General features: G+C 40.3%; 1 protein-coding gene across 3 annotated transcripts in view; it reads right to left on the bottom strand.

Moving 5' to 3' along the window:
• Window positions 1-19,674, bottom strand: part of ARHGAP28 (Rho GTPase activating protein 28) — a 723,491-nt gene that overhangs the window by 671,304 nt on the left and 32,513 nt on the right. For all 3 annotated transcript variants that reach the window (XR_007627579.1, XM_050306222.1, XM_050306233.1), the window contains exons 2-4: window positions 10,640-10,842; window positions 5,879-6,096; window positions 435-522 (exon numbers count right to left, since the gene is read on the bottom strand). Coding sequence is in view for 2 of the 3 variants with exons in the window: in XM_050306222.1 (XP_050162179.1) it covers window positions 435-522; window positions 5,879-6,096; window positions 10,640-10,842 (509 nt within the window). In the remaining variant the exon portion in view is untranslated. The remainder of the gene's footprint in view (window positions 1-434; window positions 523-5,878; window positions 6,097-10,639; window positions 10,843-19,674) is intronic.

Here is a 19,674-nt window from a genome sequence, read left to right as displayed (position 1 = left end):
TTAGTAGATCAGAATAATAAGGCAGAACCAGGTAAATGATACATTTCTAATACTGCAGTCACTGCAGTACCAGAGAAATATGGAGGAAATATGCATCTTTCTTGTCATGATATACAAAAAGAAAATACACCGATGACATATTTTGGACAAATTCTGCAAAATATTGCTTAGTGATTATTTTTACAATACCAGTCTTGCAATGATCAGTATTTTTCAGATGCTGATGCCTCGAGGGCAGCAATCTGTGTCTGTACAACACCGGTCATTCATAGGAAACTGGGTCCTGCATGACAATAAGCTGACAACGATTTTACAGAAATATATGCAGCACTGCCCCAACATAAAGGAGGGGACTAACCCCTGAACACCAAAAAGGTCTTTCTGCCTATTATTTTTCCAGGAGAAAGTGAACACTGGTTACATGTCATACTCACAGGTAACTGATTTCCAAACTGGCTTTTGCCCAGAGAGCTGGATACCATTAGAAGGAACTGGTGGCACTGGAACTGTCTCAAACGTGAGCTGGTAAGCAAGGAAAAATGATCAGACTGCAGTGAAGGTAAAAGTCAATGGACAGAAACTACTACAGTTCAAGCAATGATGTATCCTTCTCAGCTTACACTCTTTTCAAAAGATAGAACAACCTGTTGTGATTCTCCAGACTATCTTTTTCATAGCCAAGACTGAGAATTAATCTTGTCCAGCCTGCACAGATTTGGATCATGTTGAGGTCAGTAATATTACAGCCTGCTGTACCTAATGAGTCCTGTCCTATATAATGACTGAAATTAGCTAAGTAAATTGCTGTATAGAATTATACTAAGCAAAAAGTCCTCGTAGAACTGTAATTCATCCTGCATTTAATCATTTTGGCCACAAATCTTTTTGAAGACTCTTTGACACATGTTAAATATCTACTGGGCCCAGGCATCTGTCAGAAATTAGGCTCCTTTGGTGTCTCTTGCAATTTGGGCACCAGCAAGTTATTAATGGGTAGATGTCCTCCCATATACACTCCCATATACTAACACTTTTATCAGTGAACGGCAAAAAAGAGTTTGAGGGAATAAAGAAATTTTCTTTAGTCATCTTTCCACTTCAGAAGTCATTCTGCACTGTAGAGAAAGGGCATAGTAGCCCACGATGTGACTTTCAAGCAGTGTCACCTCTTATTGGCAGGGGAATTTTGGCCTTGTTCTCAGCAGTTCTGTGACTCATAAAGACAAATCCGAGTGTTTCTGTGTACACGGGGCAGTAGCAGCTCATCTACGTGTTCTTGGGTAAAAAAACCAAAGCAAAAAACACCATAAACAAGGTCAGGAATTAAAAAAACAGTCTGAAGATTACTCTGTGAAAATTACTACAATGTTCCAAACCTGTCCTGTATTTTTTTCTGCTGTCCTTTTCATCCTTGTGGGAGTCCTTGGACCCTCCACCTTCCTCGAACCTGCTGCCTCACTCTCTCTCAGCCTGATGGAGCAGCTCCAGTTTTCCAGCTGAACATACAGTTGAGAGACACCCTGAGCCCTCAATACCCGCTCTTTAAATTGCTTTTTAAATTGCTAAATCGGCTGTTTATCAACAAGCAGCAATGCCTCAGGGCAGAAATTTTGTCTTCCCCATTTGTAGGCAATGCACAGGAGCAGCATTCAGGCTGCTGAAAAATGTCGTATATTTAAAAGACAGGCAGCTCTTCCAATTGGAAGCCTGAAATAATCTTGCAGTTGTTTTGTTCCGCCTTATCCTCTGAGCTATTTGGGTAACAAAGTCGAATGCAACATGAATAAAAATCTCTCCTGAGAGAGTCCATTCAATGGCCTGCAAACTTGAGAGCAAACAGGATTTGAGTCACACAGACTTCCTTTGCCAGAAAACTGTAAGGACCATTGATTTTTTTAAAAAGGAGAACTATAGGATGCTTTTATGATAAAATCCCACAACATTTACACAAAAAGCTTTAGGACGTTAAAACCACTATAAATTTCAGGTGTGAGTATGGAAGTGAAGGGGATGGTTAAACCTGTCTTAGCAGTCTGGGAAAATCAACCATAAAAGTAGTTATGCTTCTGCTTAAGATCCAGATGGAGAAATTAATGGTAAACATTAGCAACTGGCTCATCTACTTTCAGTGCTCAGAATATCTGACCCAGCGAACAGTTTTCAGAATAGATTTACAATGAGCCTAGTTTATTAAGGAAAAAATACTTCCAGCCTTGTTACAAGGATGAAGTCAATACTGAAGCACTTGCAGTAACCCGCTTCCATGAAGCACACAGAGCCAGCAGAAAGTTTTGTACCCATCAGGGCTTGCAATGGCTTGTGGGCTGCTCTAGCTTCTAGAAATTATAGAATAATGTGGACTGTGCATAGTATTAGGGGTAGCTAAAATGTCATATCCTCCTATTTTACTTTTTTTTTTTAATCTTAGGATAATATGATAAAAAAAGGGGAAGACTTGGAATAAACCCTTTTTAATACATGAATTTTAAATATCCAGATTGTTTCTGTAGTATGAAAGAAGAATAAAAAACTGTGGAAGACCTTAATGAATGTGAAAGACCAAGAGTCAGATTGTGTCCTTAACTAAACTGGGATCAATTTATTCATTTTGCTGGGGATCCAGTGAAGGTGAAGCTTCTCATACCCTGATTTCTGACTAAAAATGATTCATTAGACATATTTAAAATGAGCCCTCTGTTTACTGCCAACGGGGAGAGGAAATCAGAAGAGCAAGGAGAAGGGGACTAGGTAGATAGTTCTTTAGTAGTTACCCTAATTGTAGAAGATGTAAAATTAAATCACTGGAGCACCAAAGAAACCAAATTCTATTGTCAGCCCTGCAGCTAAGGGAAATAAAGACAGAGGAGGATAACCATATAATTCTGGTCAGAATATAATTTGCCAATGCTTTGAATATATTCATATCTCCAAGCACTGTCATTACAAACACCTTTTCATGCAAATAGCTCTGTGTTAGTGATTCCTCTTAGAACATGATTTTCTTATGCATTGCTGAAGTAAAATGCTTCTAAAAACTCTTAAGCAAGGTGCAGAGCTGGGCTGTTAAGCATGATGCTTCACTTCCTCCCTCCAATAACAAAATCAATGTATGTGTGTGTGTGTGTGTGTCCATTTGTATTCTGCTGATTTTTCCACGCTTTGAGCACTAGAAACGCCGATGGTTTCTGATGGAAGCAGCAGGGTACCAGCAATAAGGAAAATCAGGCCACGGTGATTAACAAACCATCCAACTTAAAAGTCGGTTTTGTGGCTGTCAGTCGAAGCTGCTGGCTGTAGACCTGTCTGAAGCAGAGCAAAAGCACCTCAGCTGGACAGGCTGCTCTATCAAGGCATGGCTCTTGCAAGGGTGAGGTACCGTAGGGGTGGCATTTTGCCCCCAGGGATCATGGCACCTTTCCAGGACAGGTAACAGAAGAAAAAAACCCAAGCAAAAAGAGGAATGGCTGCATTTCCTTTTAGTTGAGTCCACTTTGTCTCTTGAGGGAACACTCCAGCCCTGAGGGGATGGACCTCAAGGTAGGATGACTGAAAAAGCACCCTTTGCTCTATGTTGACTCCCGCAGAGGCTGACCACCATCTAGCAGGCAGGCTTTTTTTTTTTTTTTTTTCAGAACAGAGACAAAAAACCAGGGTAAATCTGTCTTTCTTTTTCCCCACTCAAGAGGACAACTATTTACGCCTCTTTAGTGGTCCCCTAAATCTCATCTCAGGTGACCTTAGTGAGCTAATCACCTTTTATCTCATCATTAAGCACAGAAGAGAGTAAACCATTCTGTGACCCATCCCTCCAGGCTCTTGCAATTCTTAGGTCGTCGGGAAGGAGGTGTAAATCCATCCTCCTAATGGGGAGGATTATAGAGTTATGTGAAACAATTAGAGCTGTTTTGCTATTTGCACCAGGATTACTTCTTCCTTCCCAACAAAAAGGCAGGATGGGAAAACGAAACTTCATGTCATTTCAACCACTCTCCTTACCACCCTCTCTTCACCAGCTGTGCTGAAAAGATTTGCCCCTTCCCATCCCGTGTCGCTTTTTTCTTTTGGCTTGGTTGTTTTTAATGCGGATCTCCTTCCTAAGAAGATTAATCACAAAGATTCACCACCAGCTGTAGTGCCGTGCCCAAAGAGGCAGCAGAGCGCGAAGAACTGCTGATACCCCCTGAAAAATACTGCTCGGGAAACCCTTAGGTCGGGAACACGAAGTGTATTTATCCCTGAAGAGCTGATAATTAGAACGAAGTTTCTAAATCCCATAATAAGCAGCAGAGATAGAAGCAATGGTCAAAAGGAAAACCAAAAGAGTGCTGAGAACCTTGCAGGCTTTTAGAAATACGATCTGTGTCACAGTCCATTTAGGGGAAGTGATGATGTGCTCTGCAGTTGTATTTGTGCATCTATGTTTAACCTGTGGAACTGCATATTTTTGTGGGAAGAAAAATTAGAAGACTTAATTACTTATTTGATTTTATCTTTTAAACTTTAAAAATGCAGAGCTAGTAAGTGAAATTAATTTCAGAGGAGGTAAAAAAGTGATTTGAAAGGCAATTGGCTATAAAGATACAAATTCCTCTAGCAAGTGAGAAACTTCAGAAAGTCAGAAAGTAGAAATTAAGCAGGTAAAAAATACATCAATAATGTGCCCATCTGAGAGAACAGATACAACATTTATTTTTCTGATTGAATGTTATTAGCAAGCTTAAGCTTTTTTAAACACATTAAGATTTACGAAGACTTGAATCAGGAGAAGTGTGCTAATCTAATTAGAAGAACCATCTGCTTTTAAACGTTCATACAAACTTGCCTGATTATTTCTCATGAAAGAAAGTCTGACCACAGGAAACTACTGGATAATTCTGGATGTATTTGTGGGATATCCACAAGAGATTCAAAAGAATCCAGATACTCAAATTTGGAGACAAATAAGTTAACTTTCTGGCCATTATATCTTTTCAATTTTATCATAATTATGCAGCTACAATTTTGTTTCCCCCTTTTTTTTTGTTTGTTTTGTTTTGTTGTTTGTTGGTTTGTTTTGTTTTAAGTAATCCAGGGTGCCAAGCCTTGAGGAGAAGATAGTTTTGTGATGGCAAAAACGTTGATATCAATTTTAAAGGTGAGATTGTGAGCTTATTGGTGACTCCCACTTAAGATATGACGAGTGACTAAGGTAAAATCATGCATGTTTCTTTGAGCATCAGACTAAACTCACACAGTTGACTGCATTCACCAGAGTCAAAATATGTAGTGCTAGGGATTGGTTCGTTTAGAGTTATGCTCAGGGAAAAGCGGAAGAAACCACCAGAGGTTTTGTTCACTTCTGAAGCCATGAAGCAAATGAACAGTTAATAGATTTTCATTTGCTACGTAAGCGAAACGTAACTGCCAGTGTACCAGTTGCAGTCATGCTGGCAGGTGTTTAATTTCTTATGCATATTTGAACCCCAATTGCTTCATTAGAGAAGTTTTACTTCACCACTGAGACTGCTGAGTAAATAGCAAGTGTCCCCAGAAGCCATAGAAAATTTGAATAGCTGCCAAGTGTAACTCACCAATTTCAAAAAAATAAAGGAGTAAATGTTAGTCTTGGTAGGAGATTGCAGGAGGAAGGCTGGTAACAGATACAATGTTATGTTACAGGTTAGTTGCAAAACTGTGCACCATCTATTGTGTTTGGTGTCTTCCTTTCTTCTCAAAATGTAGTAAATACAGTACTAAAAGTCTGGTCTTAGGGTCAGGAACTGCCACTGGCTGTCTGTACATTGTCAGCAGAAAAGGGTTCCTGTCTGGCAGAAACTTTGGTGAGCTATTTGCAAATTGCACAAAAATTAAGATCAAAGGCATTCACTGGGATACTTACGGAAGAGTCATTGGTGCCAAAGATGTCTCGCACATCCCGGACTGTGTGCTTGTTCTTCTTCCTCAAGGTCTGAGTGTAGGTGTTGTACCTCTTCTGTACGGCAGCAGCTTGAGTTCTGGTCAGAGTGGACAGCAGAGCTTGGCCATCCTCCTCTTCAGCTCCAGAGATCAACGTAGACAAACCTACATCTTGCAGCCATTCTGCCTCCAGCTCCCCTTCTGTGGAGGAAGAGAGTTATGTTACCAGGCCTGGCAAGGGAGGGTGAGGGGACTGAAGGAAAGGACTTGGAGTGATGGACTGCTGCCATAGCCTTTACCTTGACAAAACTCCAATTCCAGCCTTTCTCAGGCCACAATTTAAGATGGTTTTGTCAACATGCTCTCAACTTCCAGTTTGTCAGTGTCTGCACAAGAGAGGCTTACAAGAAGAACAGAAGAGGCATTTCTAACCTGTGCATCAGCATAGGCACGTGAAAAAGGCAACAGAGTAGTGAGCCTGACACAGCAAGGTCCTTAAAAGCTAACCCCCTTATTCAAGAGCATAAGTCTCCTCAGTTACCATTTATACCATGCTTACCATTTTTAGCAGGTTCTACTGGATAAAGACATTTGGCTGATAGAATTTAAATTGGTATTCAAATTCAAATAAACAAAAATATTGAAGATGTGTATACAATGGAATAATGTATTTGCACACTAACAATGGAATTTGAGATGCCGGAGGGCCAGCTGGTAGTCAGGCACCTAGAGAAGAAGCCACACTGAGAGAAGGGTGATGTCCACCTAGTCTAGTAGCTTGTTTTGAACAACATGATTAAGAACCAGAGCTGCTTACTAAAGAGCAAGGTTCAGTAAAGGGTAGGTAGCAAAGAGGTCAGGTAGGGGTGGAATATGTAGAAATAGCCGTCCTTGCATGCTAGGTATCACTCTAATTTCTAATAATTACAGATTCACTAGCACTGTATACCCCAGCATTTCTTGGTATCTTAATTAGTGACGAATATCTTCTTGAATCTTGTTTCTTAGGTGATTCAACGCTGCAACTGATTCCACTGTGAGATTAGGCACTGTGTGAAAAATTGCTTTCTATCCTGGCTCTATTGGACATGGGGGAAACTTCTGGCATCTTTTCACAGAGCCGCACCTGCAGTTCCCCCACTACCAAAACCTGCCCAGGCAAAGCCAATGCGGGTTTTCAGCTTGCTACCTGTTACATCAAATTAATATACCTCGTCATTATTGGACTAGGAGAAGCTCCCAACGTGCCTTCTCTGAATCATTTATGATTTTAACTTTTGCTGTCATTGCTTTTTTATTTGTCTGCTTTTTCAAGTAAACAGTCACAGTCTTTTAAAATCTCTCATCACACAGGAGATTTTGAGGTCCTTCTTTTCAGTTTTGGGAGCAATCCTAGCTCAGTAGTATGCTGCTTGAGACAGGCACTAATTTCATTACAGCTCTGACTGAAGAAGAGGTACTACAAATAAACATGTCAAACAGGAAATGGATTAATTTGCAGCATGTTCTATAAAACAACTAGTCAATGCTCTTATTGTTCTTGTCCCAGTGCTGGTCTTAATGGCAGGTTGGTATTTCCACTCTCCCTTTATTGCCTCTTCTTGACATCAGAATGCAGGCTGATTGAGGGACACCAGTTTGCTGCACTTTGGCAGCTAGATACACAAAAGAGAAAATTACAGGACTGGGCTGCAGGGACAAGCAAAAGCATCTTATGCATGTGCCATCACTGACTTCATTGTTAACTGCCCTGCCTCTTTACAAAGCTCTACAAAAATAGCTGCTTCTAAAACCCTTGCTCTGTGTTAGCCAGGGGTGTGACCAGCCCTGTATCCCGTGAAATAGCTTGTCCACTCTTATCCTTTCTGTCTCCACAGACAGGATGAGAGAGTGTTCCCTTCCCGTCTTTGTAAGTTTTGAGCTTCCCTCCTCGCTCTTCTTTCTAAGAAGGTCTCTTCTCATTCTTGTGTGCTGCCGTTGGAGCCACATCTGTTCATGTTTCATTTTAAAAATTATATTAATTTTAGCTTTTGTCTTGACATATTCTTTCCAAGTATTGAGTTTTTAATCAAACTTGGTTTTCATGATGCTATGAAAAATAGTAAGGCAGACATGAAATTCTGCCTGCTTACCACTTGTTTTCTCTGGCTTTTGGCCTCTTCCTGTTCCAACCACTCACAAACAATAGACTAAGAAATAGCAACAGCAATCAGAGGAGTAAAACTATCAAAGAAAAGAAATTTATGCATTAAAAAACCCTCAAAATTTTATGACACATAGGTTTTAAATATAGGTTAAAAAAACCCCATGTTGTTTTACAAAATCTTGTTTTGACAGTGTTTGCTACTTATATAGCAGGATCTTGATACTGTTTGATTCTGCTCCACCAGAAGACAAACAGATAATTGAGAGGGTAATTATCTTTTTCTCATAGAGATTGCTAGGAAAGAGGTGTGCCTTGCTTTGAATTTCAGATATAAACTGAAATAACTCACAGATATAACTTTAAACAATGCACAATATCCCAGCCTTGAAACATGGAAGTTATAAAGCAGCTCAGCACATCACAGACATCTGAAATACCCCGTTTCTTCCTCCTCCCCTACATTTTCACCCCTTGTGTCACTTTTTATAATCTTCTGTTCTTTTTTGATTGTATTTACTAACATCAGCAGAATAAGTGTGCTGTTCTCTGCCCTCGCACATGTTGTCTGGCAAACCACATTGTGGTTTTGACAGTATCAGCGGTGCCTGGCTGCTAGCACCCTTTGGCCTCCTTTTTAAGGATCCTGCATCTCTTCCTCTCAAAGACATATCAAAAGGGCGATGAATATTTGGTTTTATTTTGCCCCAAGGGTTTTCACATTGATTTGACAGGGAGAATTATCCTATTAGGACCTTAATAGAACTTCCAAGATTTATAACCCCAAACTGAATATATTCCTGAGCTTAATAACTAGGACAAACATTGCCTGGTTGTGTGTGAGTGTACGCAATATGTTTAAAACAACAAAATGAAGGTAAATGAAGTGTGGAGATGTACTGCATTTTGACTTGCAGTCTCATTTTTAATTCAGGTCAGAGGGGAAAAAATCAATGCATTGTAATGAGGTGTAATCAGACAAAGGGACAAAATAGGACTGGAGCAGTGTTTGGGCTGTTGTGAAGATTTCAGCAGTAATGAAACTGATGGAAAACTTTCTGGAAAATGAGCTCCTGTATTGACTTTCCCTACTAACTTACACAGCTTGGTAACTCACAGATTTGTGACATTCCCCTGATAGTGCAGGCTAGTCAGAGACACCTGTCAGTTCGTGCTGACAACTGAATGAAGAAGAGGCACCAATAGGGTTTATAACCTCTTTCTAATATCTTCAAGTTAAAGAGCATGATCAGACAAGAATTTTCTCAATAAGGAACACAGGAGTGCAGTTTAGATTTAAGCTGACTGACCATAATCCTCACAGCAGACCAAGATTTCTGGTGAACTGGTCTTTTCCCTTGGCTTCCAAGAGAGCCCTACCAGGAACTAGTGAGTGGGAGGTGTTTCCGATGGAAACAGTACATGGCTGGAGTTAGATACCTCTGTGTAGGCTACTTACCATGACTGATTACATATTTGTTTGATTAATAAAGTAGTACTTTTCCCCTCTTTTCCTGGGAGCAGAACTAATGACATCCCATTGTACGTCAAGGTAAAAACCCCCCATCATCACTCGTGTTAATTATTGTAAAGAAAGAACACGCTATTGTTTCAAAATCTATCTCTAGATCAGTAATTACTAGGCTAGTAGCCATGAGCCACAAGATATTCTCTAGGAAGAGTTATCAGTGGGTCCTGACCTCAGAAGAAATTCTTTTTCATCCTGTAGTAACACCTGGTATTTTGTGTTGCACAATATAATGCATTTGTAAATGGGGTCAAAACCGGAAAAAAATGTGAACTGTTGTTCTAAATGTTATCAAATCTAACACAAAGCTGCGTTGCATCAAGCCAGTGCAGACTATTACGTGTTTTTCCAAATACAGTACAAAACAAGACAGGGGAAAATGTTACGATAACAGAATGATGTAGTAATACCTTCAGGATATGTTGTATAAATGATGAATGAATTTGGTCAAGTGGGGAGTCTGAACAATGTAGGCATCCGTATATTCAGACTTACCCCTGAACTAAACTCTAAACTCTTCTTGAATTATATCTAAATTGAGTAATCTCATAGAAAATGGCAGTTATCAAATTCCTGATAGCACTAAACAATATCTAACCAAAAAATTCTTCAAGACTTTAATAACTTCTGTATTATATCCTATCAAAAGCCAGAAAATTTAAAATTCCAGCATACTAAATGAATTATTAACAAAATAAATTTAACAAAATACATTGTTTTACTTTAAATGTTTTGGTTTAGTCTATTTAATGCTGGAGATTTAGTTTTCATTGAGTGCCTCTCTTTTCTGAATTACACCATATCTGTTCTCCTGAAGCACAAACAAAGTCAATACAAAAAAAAATTACTTCAGAAGTTAATTACCAGCTCCAGTTATAAACCAGACTGAATTATTGCTTCTTTCCAGTGATTGACTGTGATGTTCATAATGGAGCTACAGTGACCCAAGCCTAATACTTGGGTACTAATACCCAAACTCATACCAAGTGACATGAGAAATGAGATCAGGGCTCAACTCTTTAGTGAGGAGGCAAAGCCAAGGCATAAGGAAGAAGCAGTGTTTGTGTGCTCACCATCAGCAGGTTTGAACTCCAAGAGTGTTGCCTCTTCAGATCCATCTTCTCTGCTCTCCTTGATGTTCTCCACTTCACACCAAAAGTCCTCCATGGAAGTGCTGTCCATGGAGGCCTGTGAATTGGAGCGACTGAATGCAGGAGGAGGTGCGGACTCGTTGGAAAGCATCCTGTTAATTCTTCGACAACGAGGGAGAGACTTTCTGAAGAGAGTGACACAAATAAAATTACCTTTCTATCTTGTTAACTTGTGCCATGCAGATGAAGCAGACAACTAGGGCTTCACCCATGACTATACCAGGGAGAAGGGAACAAGATTTCAGAGACCGAGTACACAGTTCTGGTGATTGTCATGACCTCTGTTGCTCATAAGAATTATGGTTGGACATTTATTTTGCATCTAATAATTTATGTATTTAATATTCTTTAGTGTTTATTACTAAAGAGGGATGCAGGAGATGAAATTTCTATTTCTAATACTGATATCCACCTAATGAGACACTGGAAAACTATGTTAATGTTTTTGTTCCCCAGTTTCTCTTTCTATCCCTTCTTGTTTTGCTGACTGGCTGAAATTTTTCAGTGAAAACTTCTCTGGGGAAAAATAATGAAACTTGGGAACCCTGAAATATTTTACAAACTTACACTGGCTCCAGAAAACAATTCAAAACTTGAAATGTTTTAATTCAGAGGAATCATTATCTTTTATTTGAAAATCCTTTTAAAAATATTCCTTTTTTTTTCCTTAAATTAAGCTAAAATAGAAAAAATTGTAACAAAATTTGTCTTTGAATTGAAATAGTATATTCTAGGTCAGACAAAAGGCTTTGATCACAGGTTCAAAAATTATGATTCACTTAAAATCAAGTTTCAAGCTACGATTCAATACAGTGATTAAATTAAAACAAAGTTTGTTCCTAACTCTTTTGTTCTGGCCTTTTCCCACTGTAAGTACTTGCAGCTGAAGACAGTTATATAAGTTCATTCAAAATTTTATACAACACCCACCATGAAAGTCTCGTCTGACTTTACTCTTTTGCATTATTGTGGCTGTAATACCGTAAACAGCTTTTGTAAGTATAATTGTAGTAGATACAGTAATCAGTAATAATAACCACAACAATATTTGTACAAAGGAGTTAGGAGGTAATGCAATTATGACAGAGAGCTAGACTACAGGAATTAATGGAAAGTTCTGTCATAAGGTCTTCTGGCCTTCACTTATCTGAATTAATTAAAATGCAGTTTCCCTTTCTCTTCCTTTTCTGTATGGCACGATTCTGCCAACACGCCTTTGTTTAAAAACACAGGCAACACTTTTACTCCACTAAAAAAAAAAAAGAGAGAGATTTCCTTTTCAGTGTTTCCCTCCATGTCAAAGTTTTGGTAATGGATGTATAAAGAATATGTTATTTAATAAAGCTGACTAAGCATGCTTTTTCCTCTTTGTGCTGCTGCCGCTGCTTCATCCTTCCTTGCCAGTGAAGGGCCAGCTGCTTTCCTGGGGCTCCTGGAGCCTCCTTGCTCTATCTGGGTGGTTCCTTCTGGACTAGGTCTGAGTCTCAGGTTGGAGAGATGTGGTAGAAACAACGGAGCACATCAAATCCAGCTTTGGACATGATCAGGCTTTATAAAAGTTAAAGCTCAGGCCTTTGCCTCTTTTTGAACACATGCAAGTGTAATATGGATGATTCAGCTGCCCAAACTGACCATGTGCTCTTGGAGAGATGCTGAGAAGCAAAGCTTTGTGATGGGTGACTGCACTGCAGCAGGAAAAAATGTGCTATGGAGCTGTGGAGACACGTACTCCAGTCAGAGAGAGAAGAGCTATCTTCAGTGTTTTTCTCCTTTTTTCCCCTCATAAACAGAAAATGATTGTTTACTTTAAAACACACTGCTGAAGCTGTTACTGTTTTAATTAGAACAAGCCACAGCCACCAAATCTAAGAGGAATTTGCGACACAACTGTGGTTAAAGCTATTTGAGTGTTTTCCACGTAGCTTTCCCTCTGGGGAGATGTGTTTCAGTTGGCTTTTGTTTGCAAAGCCTCAGATGACTGGGGTACCTTATTAATTATAATTACTGGGATTATGTATTCGGGATGTGTCACTCTCTGGTTTCTTATGGGTTTCTCTTTCTTTTACGGATTCAACTATCTCTTTTCCCTGCATCAACAAGCAAGAAAAAAAAGCATATCTCATGGAACCTAACTATCATGAGTTAATACTGTACCAAGCGTCCCCAAGCAGAGGTTTTAACCAGCAGAAGCACAACCCCTGAGAAGCAGCCAGAAAACCCCATCTCTTCAGCTGGGAGCTGGCAGGGGGATGGGGGAAACAGTTACCACTGGCCATTTGCTTTCTGCTGTGAAAAGCTGAGCTCTTTTGTTTAAAAGGTGATAGTGAACACAAATAAGGAAAAAGGCAAAACTTCCTGGCACTCTAATGGCGTTTGGGGCCCCTGTTCTCTGGACATTCTGAGAGCAGAGGAGACAGCCCAGCCCACTGCCTATCCTCCCGCTGCAGCCTGTCCCTCACCAGCCTCCGCTTGAGCTCGGGGCTCTGCCTGAAACCCACACACTGCTGCCCACTGAGAAATTCATGTCTCTACTTACTATAAACTGGTGTGATAAATAAGTTCCTACATGTGCTATATAGCACAGCCCAGAGCTCCCAAGCCAGCAACTGCAGTAAGGAACACTCTCACCAGTCTGGAATCAAACATGCGCTAGGAGGAGAAGAGAGCACCTCTGATAGCATCATTAGGTCCCATAATTTAGTCATGGTCAGAGAATTTTAACATTTCCTGCCCTTCCAGTGTGAATCTTGACCATGACCCTTGTGCTCTTCAGGAGCCACATGATACTGCTCCTTGGGCCTCGACTCCATCAGCACTTCAGCTGGCTCGAGCCAAGGCTTTTTATTTCACCATATTAGGAAGAAAGAGGCTTGGTGGGTTGCTGCTTTTCTCCCCACAGTGCGTATGCTTATTTTGTAATACTACCATACCAAAAAGCTAAATGCAAAACAGACCACGTAGCACAGCAACAACTGCTGTGGCAACCAGCTTTACCAAATACGTCTAAGGTTCCCGGGTAATTAATGTGCATTTACAACAATATTAAAGTACAAAGCCTATTTGGAAAATCAGCTGAACAAAGTCTCCTGAGAACTTCATCTATGAGGCTTGTTATCTCAACCTGGATTAAATCAAGCTGTGTAAAATTCCTGTAACGAGAAAGGTTAGGCAGAGGTGCTTTATCCTTATTGGTAAACATCTGAAACTTGCTTCCAGGTGGTCTGGTACAAACCTTCGTCAATTATTGTCAGTCTGCCTATTAAAAGCTCATCATGTGTTTGAAAAACTCCAGCTGCTGTTTTGACCCATATACCTGTGACTTTTGTCCTGCAGGAAGTGGTCTCCCCTTTATGTGATAATAGCAGTTGTCTCCCATTTCCTCCAGCCAAAGCCACTCAAAACAGTTTCAGGAAAAAAAAAGTCCTACTGAGGAAGCAAAGCATATTCTTCACTGCTTTTAATTAATTCTTGAAGGACACTAAATGAGCACTGACTCAGCAATCTGCCTGTCTCAGAAACAGTTCAAGAAGCCCAGGAGGCCTGTTACCTGGGAACTCTCACAGCAGAAAACCTCTGTTCCTGACGCCTTTTTCACCTTCAACTCATTCTGTCTCATTTGCTCTTTTTTCTCAGTGTCTGTACAGAAGGTTAGAACAATAAAAAGTTTTCACTAAGCTGATTCTGTTGTTCCTACAGAAAAGTTGAAAACCAGTCATGTAAAGTACGTAGCAATTACAAAGCTCATGCTCAGTTTCTTTTGTTCACACACATGGGTAGTGGTGAGCTAATCTGAAACACTGACTAAATTAAACACAGGAGGGATCTCAGATCCTGGCTTACTAGATGGAAAAAGCTGGGAGAGCAGCATGAATCTAAAAGCACTGAGCAACAGTTATAGCAACTCCACTGAATGAGCTGAAATTGTTTTCAGGGTGGAATAAAAAAAAAAAAAAAAAGGAGAAAGGGTTAAAGAGCGCCAGTAAGGAGAAATACGTTGATATCATTTAGAAAGCTTTCTGTGGAAAGCTTTTTGCAAGGAAGCAGGGTATTTCCATGGGCACAAGGAGACTGATTCAACAGTGTGTGACTGGTTTTGGTCTGGTGTATGTTTATAATTGTGATGAAATGCAACAGCAAAGCAGGCCTACTGACCCTATATTTTATCTTCCATATGTAGTACAGAAGTGTGCTGTTCTGGATCTGATACTACACATTGATTTCAGGATAGCCAAGCCAGATTCAATAAGCTATTCTTATCCTATGTCCGAAGTAAAAGTTTGTCAAACCACATGAAGAGCTGGCTCAGTGACACCTAATGATTTCTCACAGGCTCAGTAATGATAAAGCTAGGCTTGTGCTTTGAGTTTAATTAAGTAATAGATAGTAAAGAATCCATAAAACAAATGGGAGCAATAAAGCCATCTTGTAGTTAAAACCAGCACTTAGTCCTTGTTTATAGAGAGAGACAGGACATCTTACTCTTGAGGGCTGTTATACTTCATTTAATTTGGTGGGTCCTGAACCTGCTTCACCACAATTAGTCACATTTATAGGAATGGGGAAGATGAAGGAAGCAAATTCTCCCGGTCACTGTAGGACGAAGATCCACCTTTTCACATTGCAAGCGTTCTGTCAGTATAAACACTTGCTCAGCTCTTTCCAAATGTAAAAAAGAGGATGGTAGCTTGCACTGACAAGCAAAAAAACATTTATTCCTCTTTATTAAGAATTGTTCTGACTTGTTAGGAAGCAGTCATGTATCATTATTTATCTTCCTTTTAAATAAAATGTATACAAATTCCAGGCAAGGGAAGAGTTCAGCAATAGGAAATAGTATTTTTGTACACAGTTCACTACACAGTTCACCCTTGCCTCAAATCTCTCATCTTCTGATTCCTTCCTGGAGACCCTGCACTGTTTGCTGTCTGCTTATTTCCTTCTCTCCATGCTTGGTGGCTTCTGATCACAGAGAGGGATATACATCAGATAACATCTAACCCCCAACTCCATCTATACACTTCTGTTTCTGATTATCTTGAAATGTTAGGCAAGTTGTATACAGTGGATCCTAAAGCTTTCCAGTCCTTTCTCTAACATCTAGTATAGCAAACATTTAAACTATCAAGCTCACTGATTTCACAGAGCTGTCACCCAGCCCCCCTTGTAACAGAGTATTTGAGTGAGAGACAGAATAGAATTTTATTTCATTATTAATTTTCTCATCCTGTGGCCCAGCAGAATTCCAAAAACATATGAATCTCATTGCTCTTGTTAGAAAGCTGTGTTTGAAAATAAGCTATCATCTTATTGTATCGATTAGACTTGAAACCACAGGAATTCTGTATCTTGCCTGTCTTTGTATTCTACAAAATATTCTTCAAAATATGATTCTGTCAACTTTAATTTTACTTCAGATTCTGCATCTGGAAAAGGTCAACCCTGGATGTACGTACAGTCTGCGGAACGAGATGTTGGAGAGCAGTGCCACGAAAAGGGGACCTGGGAGTCCTGGTCAACAGCAAGTTGAATATGAGTCAGCAGTGCCCTGCCAGCCAGGAGGGCCAACCGTGTCCTGGGGGACATCAGGCAAAGCATCTCCAGCTGGTCAAGGGAGAAGATTGTCCTTCTCTACTCTGCACTGGTGCTGCCTCACCTGAAGCTCTGTGTGCAGTTTTGGGTGCCTCAGTTTAAGAAAGATAAGAAGCTCCTAGAAAGCATTCAAAGTGGGCTACAAAGATGGTGAAGGATCTGGAGGGGAATCCTCCAGAATACAAGAAGTGAGTGAGATCACTTGGTGTTTTCAGCCTGGAGGATACTAAAGGGAGACCTCATAGGAGTCTACAGCTTCCTCACCAGGAGTGGACACTGATCTTTTCTCTGGTGACCAGTAACAGGACCTGAGGGAATGGCATGAAGCTGTGTCAGGGAAGGTTTAGGCTGGATATTAGGAAAAAGCTTTCCACCCAGAGGGAGGTTGGGCACTGGAATAGGCTCCCCAGGGAAATGGTCACAGCACCAAACCTGTCAGAGTTCAAGAAGTGTTTGGACAAGGCTCTTAGGCACATGCATGATTCTTGGGGCTGCCCTGTGAAGGGCCAGGAGTTGGGACTTCAATGACCCTTGTGGGTCCCTTCCAACCTTGGATGTTCTACGTCTATGATTTCATGATTCCGTGATTTTTTGCACCCAAGGGAGTTGTCTAATGAGTCTTGAGATTTAAAAGACTTAAAAGAGAAAAGACTTGTAAGATTTATGCGAATAAAAAGTTTAATTTATTTAATTACACTCTGTCTCCAATTCATTGAGGCACTAACAGAAGTTAGAAGATTCAGCTGTAGAGTCTGCATGGTAGTGTTACCTGTCAACATTTAAAAATGTCTTTCACCTTGGGTTCTTCAGCTGTCTCTTCTGCAACTTTTTTTAAGTGGTAGGGAAGTCCCCTGCTGTAACAAAGGCCCATTGTGACCCGCTCTGTGGCTGATGATGGAGATTGCAGAAGAATCTCTCTCTGTTTGTGCATTTCGATGTGAGGGCTCTCACAATCAGACCCTTTGAGTTAAGGGAGTGGAGGGAATATACTCTCTAGGTATTGCCTGCTGGCAACAGTGACCTTTGGGGACATAACCCAGACCTCTCCTCCACACTGGCAATCACATCACTTCAGTGCTGGCCTGATGCAACAGAGACAGTGCACTGCATGGCTGGAGTGTGTCTGTCAAAATCTGAAAGAGACTCTATTCCATCTTCTTTCTCCTGACAAGGCTGTTCCTAAAGGGCAGAAGGGATTCACAAACGACTAACACTAACAAGAGTATGTTCTGTTAATCGTGGTTTTTTCAAGTGAATTGAAAAGAATTCTTTTCATATATATGAAGAGGAAGCAGTATAAACCAGTTTTCAATGTTGAAGACTTAAGAACATGAGCAGATCATGGTAGAATATGTTAGATGTAATTTTCAGTGGGTATGGGTAAGATAAGAAACATCTGGACATGGCCTACAGCAGGCAAAAGCTGATTGTGAGCAACCAGTTTAAACATCTTACACATCTCTAACACATTTTTATTGTTAGAGGTGACAAATTCTTTTGTTGTGTTGACGCTCACTTAAGTCCAATTGCTTTTATATGAAAAAAACCAAACCAAAACAGAACAAAAAAATCCATGCATCCATGTTGGACATGTATTTGGGCAGGCCAAAGTTTTCCAGCAGGAAACATGGCACATGGGCCATGTACTGTGGGCTTAGGAAATCCTGTGCTTCCAGAAAATGTTTGATCTATTGTGCCTCTGCAGTACAAATGTACAGTACAAATGTACAGTACAATGATTTGTGCCCGAGCATTGAACCCAGTGGATGTCACACTTTATCAGCTAGAGCTGATGAGAGACTCCAGGAGCACCAGGCTCACTGTGGATGCACTGTACAACATACTCACTTCTGTTCAGTAGATACCTCCAAAAATTACATCTGAAACTCACCCAGAGAGATTCTAGGTAGCCGAGCACCCCAAAATTCAAGGCAAACCCTTCAAATTCCACCTGGACCAAATCTGAAAACAAAATATATGGCAGCCTCGGATTTACTACTACAACGCTACCAGTCCTTTGCATGGATTACTCGGTCAAGCCACACAATAAACATGAAGCTGACATGTCTCATTCTGCAGTTTGGTGCAAGCAGCAACCCAGCATCTTGCCCAAAGTAGGAATGAAAGACAAAGTAGAGTCACATGAATGAAAAGGAGAGGAGGAAGCACAAATGCATTACATTGTGTAAATTCTGGTGCTGCTGTTCTGATGCTGTTCACTGCAGGCACTCGGTCCCTCCTCAGAGAGCTAGCTATCTGTAGCAGTGAGGAAGCTCTCACAAAAGACAGTGGAAAAGCTGCGATTCTTTTTTGCTTCCTACTGCTCTGGCAGTGTCACTTGTAAGGTAAGCAACAGCTCTGTAAGCACTCCCAGGAGACAGCATGGTCTCAAGTGCATCTGAGTACATCAGGGTCACTATGCATGCACGTGTGTGCAACTGCAAGGAGGTTAGAAGGAGGAGGAGAGCAATGTGCGACTAATCCAGAATCTTCTTTCACAATAAAATTGATAAATCTCTGCCAGCAACTCACATTTAACCAGATTCATTACTTATAACACAACAGGCTACAGTTAAAATTGCAGGAAATGCACAGGTTCAAGAGCTCCAATGAGGCTTAAATCATTCACCAAGCAAAGAAGCAAACCAAGTAAAACCCACAGGGGATATAACCTGGACAGCGTTAAAAGAGTTTTAGCTCCAAACCCCACATTAAATTTTTTAAAGAAAAGGAAATATTAAAATACTCAGCAGGCACAAGGAAACACTGAAACATAAGGGGTCAAACCTTCTACAGCTTTCAGTACATCTTCTAACATTGCAAACAGGAAAGAATATATATATATTTATTTTAGATCACTGTAGAGGAGCTATCCTTTTAACAAGCATGATTATTATCACTCACAAACTCACAATATTTGTGGGACATTCTGTCTCTGAAACACTTCAAAAGTCAAATTCAGCCATTTTGGTTGAATTAAGGTAATAATAAGAAGAACTGGACTATACTGTCTACTGGAAGGCATCTAATGCAACTACATACATTTCAAGTGTAGACATTTTAAGGTCCTGATATAAACAATGAAGGCAGGCAGATAAATCTAGAGAGCGAACATGTAAGCTAAACAGGAGCTTGAAGTCATGCGATATGTCTTTGAAGTTTTCTTGGTGCTTAGTATTAAGTGAAGTCCAGTTGTTACTTTCTTCCTTCCTATAATTAATGCACCCTTTCAAGTAAATGTTGCCACTCCACCCATTACACTTTTTTCAAAGGCTTCAGGACCTAAGCAAACAAGCACTACTCATTTTTGTGAGTTATTGGGTTTTCCCTTGGATGTGTTTTAACCATATTGAAAACCATGTCTGACC

The sequence above is a fragment of the Myiozetetes cayanensis genome, unplaced genomic scaffold (assembly GCF_022539395.1).
Source record: "Myiozetetes cayanensis isolate MyiCay16 unplaced genomic scaffold, myiCay2020 scf1, whole genome shotgun sequence".
Taxonomy (NCBI): Eukaryota; Metazoa; Chordata; class Aves; order Passeriformes; family Tyrannidae; genus Myiozetetes; species Myiozetetes cayanensis.
Note: the sequence above shows the minus strand (reverse complement) of the source record. Positions and strands in the feature narration are given on the sequence as shown.